This window comes from Priapulus caudatus, unplaced genomic scaffold (genome assembly GCF_000485595.1).
Source record: "Priapulus caudatus unplaced genomic scaffold, Priapulus_caudatus-5.0.1 Scaffold233, whole genome shotgun sequence".
NCBI classification, from domain to species: Eukaryota; Metazoa; Priapulida; class Priapulimorpha; order Priapulimorphida; family Priapulidae; genus Priapulus; species Priapulus caudatus.
This window is the reverse complement of record NW_014577294.1, coordinates 371,291-379,114: the sequence shown is the minus strand read 5'-3', so window position 1 is coordinate 379,114 and position 7,824 is coordinate 371,291. Positions and strand designations below refer to the sequence as shown.

Sequence of the window (7,824 nt, the reverse complement as noted above, 5' to 3'; positions counted from 1 at the left end):
CCCGCAGCGAGAGTTCTTAAGTGAGGGGGGCTATGTGATTGTCCACTGTCCGTTTCCAAATTACTGCGATTGACACCCGTAGTGATAAGCGGCACACCTGTTCTACGAAGTCGAAGCATTCTCATGCGGAAATCAATCAGTGCACCTGTTGTATATAAAAAATCTGCCCCAAGCACACAGGAGCGTGGTAAATCTTTGACAATGAGCAGCTTAACTCTAATCTTACGAGTTCCAATCCAAACAGGCAGCATCGCCGCTCCCACAATGGAAAGATGATGCCCCGATGCTGACAACAGCACTTTGTGGTGAGTAGGCAAAGAAGATTCTTCCCGCAGAGACTGAGGAAGGCTGAGCCAGTGTTTATAGGCTAGGATTGTTGCGTCAGCTCCAGAATCAACTAATGCCGTCAAGGTCAAGCCTGCTATCCTCACAGCGCAGTGTGGCGCGCTGTGTGGTTGGGTATTAATAGACGAAAAAACATACGGAAAAGCAGGAGCGTGCGATTTGCGGCTTGCTGCGCGAAATCTCCTTATTGACGCGCGCCGCTGCCGTTTCCCGCCGTGCGAGGGCAGTAGCGTGCCATGTGTCCAGTCTGGTTACAGTGAGTGCAGCGTGTCCACGTGCTGGCCGCTGCTGGTCGCTGAGCATTGAAGGGGAACGGCGGACACTGCGCTGACTGCTGTGTATATGGGTCAACGCCCCGCTGAGCCGCACGCGTGTCTTGTGATGGGTGCGAAATGGGTGCGGCCACAACCCGCTGCTGTGCCGCGATCGCTTGTGCATTTGCCGTGACCATGTCTCGCAACTCGTTAATATCTCGCCGAATGAGCTCGTAACTCGATACCTGTTTAGCGGGACGTCCAGCGCGCGGTTCCTGTACGCGCTGGTCATGCGTGATCTCTGCATATTCCAACGCAGAACCATCGTCCGCTGTAGGGGGCGGTTGGGTGCCACGAGACCGCTGCATTGCGGTTAATTCGGCCTCTTCGCATGCTCGTGATACACAGAGTTCCACCGCGTGTTTTAACGAGGCAGGCTTAGCCTTTATTATTACTCTTTGTGACGATATTTGTGTCAGCCCATCCCTAAAAATTTCGAGTAGTCTCTCTTGAAACGCAGGCTGTGAGGTATGCGTGTTCGGGTAGGCACACCCTGCAACCTGCTGTAGTCGACGAGCATAATCACGTATACTTTCGCCCCGCGTCTGGCAAAACGTTTTTAACATTGATTGTGCTCGCGGGACTTCAGATGGCGACTGGAATTCGCGCTTAATGAGGACGAGTAAATCTGCCCATGTTAACTCAGGTCTCGCTAGTAACTGCTGTTGGCCGAATCGCGCGGCGTGTCCCGTCAGCGTTGAAAAGGCAGCGGATAGAAACTGTTTATCTGTTAGGTGAAGCTGCAGCTGCGCCCACTGAAGCGCTGCCTCCCACTGAGTGAATGATGTGTCAAGTGGCCCCGTTGCTCCCGAGAATTTTGGCAGTGTCGCGCGAAATTCCGCCGCTCGCATCGATTTATCTACCGCTTCGCCGAGCGATTCTAAACTTGGACGCAGCGCCTGTCCAAGCATATCTGCCAGTTCATTAACGGTAGGCGGCGGGCAGATCGAAGGTGAAGGTTGAGGTTGAAGGGGGGTACGCGGTACGTTAAAGTGCGTCTCTGATACTGGATTTATATTCGGCATATCTTCATATTGAATATCTGATAAATCGCCAACCGTCGGCGTCAATTGGTCCATGTTTAAGTAACGTTACAAGAGTCAGAGGCAACAAAAAGCAATCTTATCTACTGGTCAACTCACGCGGAAACATAAGAATATTAGATACGATTTATAGCAAGAAAAAAAATTTTGCCGGCAAAACTGTTCGCTTACCCGAGAAATTGTTGGCTCATCCTCGTGCAGTTCAGTGAAACGGCCGTGAAGCGTATAGCGGTAGCACCCCGCGTTGTGTCGAATCCTTGTCTACGGCCCAATGTAGTCGCTGGGTAATTCTGCTGCCAGACAACTGTGCGCTTATAGGTGACTGCTATATATGCGCCGTGTAATTGCTTGACTAATTACGAATACGATAATAAAATAAGAGTAGAAAGGATGTGGATTTCAAACGGCCGTTTCACTATTGAATACTTACAAAATTCACACAAGCAACACAGGGTAGAATACGGGTTTCACAATACACATATAATCACTTAACACAACAGAGGGGTGAGTACACGAGAGCCCCGTTTCTTCCGTGCGAGCTCTCTTATACCTCCCTTCGTCAACGGAGCCGTGAAACCCTCCCCAAATATGTTTCTCCCTATCACTGCTGACTACAGGGATAGTAGAGGGGTGGAATTACTGTCTGCGGTCAGTTTGTGGAGTGGGATAGAGTAGATGACCAATGGCGAGTATTGAGTGGAGATGGGTTTACGCCCTCCTCCCTTCAGGCACGTGGGTGCTTCGTAGGTGGCATGACGTATGACGTATGACGTATGCTGTTGATGCGGTTACCGTAATTAAATATTTAACAGCTGTGTAGAAATAACTTTAGGCTAATGTGTGGATTTTACCGGCCGACATCTGACCGTACTCCGGCAGTGTCGGCCCCCCCCTTATGTGTGTATCTAAGATATTATGTGTTGCCAGCTAAACCCGCACTATAGACAGTGATGACGCTAATGTGTGCGGTCAGTGTAGAACAGCTGTTTAGTAGCTGTTGTAAAACAACGTTGTGCTAATGTGTATGTGTGTTCTTCGCCGACCGCTAACCCAAACTAATGTTGTGATGCAGCTAAGGCGTGTGTCTAAGCTGTTATTCGTTGAAAGTTGATCCGTACTATAGGCAGTGATGCGGCCAACATGTGTAGGTTGTAACAGAGCTGCGCCTATCTACGTGTGTATCTATTGCGTGTGGAACTAATTTTACCAGTTGTTTGTGTGTCCGGCCGATAAATCCGTCTCCTTGCCAGCTGGTGTGGTGTAAGATTATGTTTGTGTTGATGTTCTGCTGCCGGTTATAACCTAACCTCAGCTTGTGTGTGAGCTGGTATTAAATGCGTTCGCGGAGTGATATTAGCGTTGCTACAATATATATATATATATATATATATATATATATATATGCATATGCATGCATACGGTGCCATGGAAGACGGCTGGATGACGTCTAGCTTTTAGTCTATCAGTGTGGTTACCGGTTTTAGTACGCGTGTTGTTCCCATATGATTATTATTGTTTGCTTATTATCAGTTGCTATTGCTGTTTCTTTCGTGTTTACTGTTTCCTTGCTCGCGCGCATTAGTTTTAGTAAGTGGATCTATATTTGGGGCAATATTAGCTACCCTTGATATTATAATGTGCAAGTGCCAATGTGATGTTTTTAATTTTAACCTTTAAACTATGCAGTGAAGAGACTGTAAGCTTGTGTTTTCACTTTTACCAATGTATCGTTGTTAAATAAATATAAAAAACGTTATATTTTTATATTGTACATCCCACTTTATATCCAAACAATTTTCTTCAGCACCCAGGGGAATGTTTGATGATACAAAGAACACAGTCATAGTACAAGTGCATACGATAATTAAGTACAGTCAGCAAGTTATAATTTGTGACAAGCATGCAGAATTCCCTAGCATGGAAATCATCAAATCAATTTCCCTTGCTGTCTGGCAGGCATGTAATTCATTGCTTGACAGTGCAAGATTACTAAAACAAAGAACAGTTGCTATACATGAAAGATATAATACATGTATCATCGATGATGCCACTGTAAGTTTGGAGAGACACAGTGGGAAGATTGGAAAACTAGAACTCATCGTGGAAGGGATAGTTGGCATCATGCTTTACACTGAAAGTAAATCGAAAAAGAAATTACAATAATTATGATCATCATCATCAGTATCATCATCATCATCATCATCATCGTCATCATTATTACTATTATTACTATTATTATCATGATTCACTTGTTAGAGATCCTCTATTTTACCCATGAAGTAAATGCCAGTGTAGACAGCTAATAGGTCAATATCCAACCTGCTACTCCAATGCTATCTGTACTCACTTATCGAATGTAAACACCCGTTTTCCCGAGTGCATTTCTGAAATGGAGTCCATCTCTGCAGCATTGAGTGCAAAGTCACATATGTCAAAGTTAGACTTAATGCGGGCGGGCGTAGCACTTTTGGGAATTACAGCAATTCCACTTTGGATTAGAAATCGCAAGCACACCTGCAAACGTATTAAACACAAACACGCCTATAAGCAAGACAAACCTAACCACAACAATAGACAAGTTGAATGTACAGATATTTGCGCAAAAATTAATCATAAACACAACTGTAAACATATAATTTGTACGCTCATCAGTAAATAGATGCCACCCTTATAAACAGATGCTGGGTATGTTCACTGAATTTACCTGAGAAGGGAGTTTGCCATGTCTCTCACCGATGGACTTCACAACTGAATGCTCTAGCATGTTCTGAAGGCCAATGTCACTTTTGTCAGGGCTGAAACGTGTAAAGAAGATAGAAGTAAATTCACAGGTACAACACACGGCCACACACCCATACCCTACACAGTAACATATATGCCACCACCACTTCACTGCCAGTTTGGCAACAAAGCAAAAAGGAATCACGATTGAGTTACAGCGCTAGTGCGTAATTAACCTCACTTTTGTAATGTACTTCAGGCTTTCAGATTTGAAAAGTACAGGAGGACTACTAATTAATGACTCCCCTAGAACACCATAGGGGGACTTTTCACGCTCCATAATCACACCCTTAAGAGGCATGATGGAGAGCTCCATTAAAAAATCACACCCTTAAGAGGCATGATGGAGAGCTCCACTAAAAATCACACCCTTAAAAGGTCTGCCATTGTTTTAAGATACGACGAAGGGTGTATGAAAGCTGCATTCTCATTGGCTACTGAAACAAGAGTTGGGCTAGAATAGATACTCCAGTCAGGGCTCGCGATCCATTGCAACTCTGTGGACAGGGAAAACTAGCCTCAAGGCCACGCGTGACGCGGCAGCTTTTGATGTACACGATCGATCGATCGCGTACTATATATACGGCCTGCGTAGCACGCGCGGCATACACAACCACACACACTTGCAGCGTCAAATAAACGCACACACTGGCTAACGTCTGACAATCTCAAACAGTGAACTAAGCCGTGTCTATATTTTAAAGCAAACTATATTACAATGGTATTAAATGAAGGTACTGTTAGTAGGCTGTTGGACTGTAAAATGAAAATTTGTACATTCTAACCCCCCTAAAATTTTCTCTCAACGGATTTAGACGTTTCACAAAATCGACCCTGGGACTGTGAAATCCGCGGATTTACGCGGATCCGCGGAAGATTCTCATCCCTGTAAAATGGAGCGCTATTTCAACATAATACACAGACTTTTGGTGCGCGATTTCAACCACTTTTATGAGGCGCAATGATGCGCGCACCATGGCACAATTTATGGTGCGCGGTGGAGCGCGAGCGCGATCGCGCCCCTTAAAAATGAAAGCCTGTACTTAGAAGATATCCTTTTATTCGATCGATGATCGATTAGGGAATCAATTAATCTACTCCAGAAAATTATAAATTTTGTGAGGGTCACCCCTTTGAAAGGCTAGTATCTATAACAGTATCAACAGCTAGCAAACATGGGAGAGCAAAGGCAAGCACTTGTTTCTTCCCGGTGATCCGAGGCAGCCATAGGAAATCATAACAACACCGCGCTCTGCCATGAAACTCTGCAGCTTCTTCTGCTGCTGGTAGATGTGGCATTCCACCTACAGATGAAAAATACCCATGTTGACAGAATTCGAAGTTCGAAGTCAACACGACAATGAAATAATTTCTGAATATCATTTTATATTGTTATATTATTTACTCCTCTATTATCCCCCTATCTTCCAGAATCCCATATTAATTCCCTGATAATTAATATTATCATTAATGATTAATTACAATAATTAAGCATAAGTAATTATGTAACTTCTAATTAATTAATTACCACTACCATCCTGTAATGATAGTATAATTATTATTAATAATTAATAATAATACAATAATAATTAATACTATCAACAAGCCTATAAACGAGAACAATGGATATGTTATTACTTTCAATGAAAAAATACCCAGAGAAAATTTTACTGCGAACTATGCACAGCTTTCATTATAGTATCAAACAGTAATATTTTGGAAACATTTATCTCACACGAGCACAACTGTAATCTCTAACCCCATTCGAAGCTTACAGTGCAATTTCTGAGTTAGTGTAAGCTGTGAGCCCTTCCCCACTATTGCATGCCCTGCAGAGACAATGATCGAATCGTACATGCTTACCTGGTTGACTACAGGTCTTATACGAGCATTATCCAAAACCAGTTGCAGTTGCTTGCTGTTGAAGTTAGATACCCCGATAGCCTTAGTCAGGCCTTGATCCATGCAGGTCTCCATTCCCTATGGTATCAGTTAATAAAGCATAAGAATATGTACCAGCATGTGAACTGCTATACATCTTCTCCTGAGGTACATCTGCAAAGATTGCAGATTGGCTTTTTCGACACCTTACTGATAACTAGCATAAGGTTGCCCAGCACTACCTGTGCTTGATTATTGCTAGAAACCAAACACCTTCTACCACAAAGACATTCTGCTTTGTATGCCACACATGGCAAAGATGAAAATCGTCCCGACAGGCATGTTGGAGAGAAATTAAGATTGCAGTGCTATCGTAGCAGCTGATTGTTCGGCTTTTGCCTGCACAGCTAGATTCTGTAAAGAAATGGCCAGACTTGCACGTTTTTAGACTACCAAGTTCTCACAGATTATTATTCAGTCAATGACCTCAATATCAGAACAAAAACATTATAGACTACACAGTGCTAAACGTGGGCTTGCCGTTAGCAAACTTGGCAGCTAAAGGCAAATAAGCTATAGCATTTCAAAGATGGAAGCAAACAGAAATTCTGTACAATCATTATCTCTGTCTATAACCATTTAACTTCCCATGATCAGTGAAGTAATGGCAACTTGTCTCACCTTCCAAACTTGAGCAAGGTCACAGGGCACTGTCATGCATTTTCCATTAACAGTGGGAGAAGTGTCCCCCTCCACTTTCTGCAGAAACGAAACATATTGGTTGGTTTTCAGATAGATGGCAAAGTTATAACAATAACTAATTCTATTATAATACAAGATTAGCACAGACAGACACACCTCGCAGTTGTAAGCTAACTTACAATAACAAGAAATTTAGTACTTGTTACCACAATGCTGGTGATTGGATAACAATTGATCACAAATGCTCAAATTCAAATACATCTATTGTGTATAAGTGGAACACATGCAGATTATGATTACGTATTATATATATAATAACTAAAGACAAAATCGCATGATTACGTTTTCATTCTGCTTTGCAAGATCGCAAAAAGGACTCGGGATGTCGAATTTGGGGGGTCAAGGGTCAAAGGTCAAGATGTGTCAATGGAGGGGAGCGCCCGGTCATTTACCTGCAAAATAAAAATGCAAATACGCAACTTTTTCAGGGTGGCAGCACGGTCGCGGGTGTCATGGCGCCGTTCAAATTTCGTAGCGTTGATGTGTAAATAATAATTAAGTATCTGGTGACAAATACATGTGGGTATAGACGATTTGTTATACAGTAAGTACAGTGTATGCAGTAAAATCCTAGAGGTTACTGTCCCTTTAAGTTACACAAGATTAGCGTTACATTACATTGAATTGATGTTATGTTTGATACTAGCGCAGGATACCCGGCGTTGCCCGGGAAATAAAGCACTGTTGGTGACCACTTG

The 7,824-nt window shown here is 43.2% G+C and overlaps 1 protein-coding gene across 1 annotated transcript in view; it reads right to left on the bottom strand.

Moving 5' to 3' along the window:
• Positions 1-3,458: 3,458 nt before the first annotated feature.
• LOC106807766 (1,5-anhydro-D-fructose reductase-like) overlaps positions 3,459-7,824 on the bottom strand; it is an 11,392-nt gene continuing 7,026 nt past the window's right edge. The window contains exons 4-9 of the mRNA XM_014810214.1: positions 7,046-7,123; positions 6,347-6,463; positions 5,681-5,787; positions 4,407-4,497; positions 4,050-4,216; positions 3,459-3,833 (exon numbers count right to left, since the gene is read on the bottom strand). Coding sequence (XP_014665700.1) covers positions 3,791-3,833; positions 4,050-4,216; positions 4,407-4,497; positions 5,681-5,787; positions 6,347-6,463; positions 7,046-7,123 — 603 coding nt within the window. The 3' untranslated portion in view covers positions 3,459-3,790. The remainder of the gene's footprint in view (positions 3,834-4,049; positions 4,217-4,406; positions 4,498-5,680; positions 5,788-6,346; positions 6,464-7,045; positions 7,124-7,824) is intronic.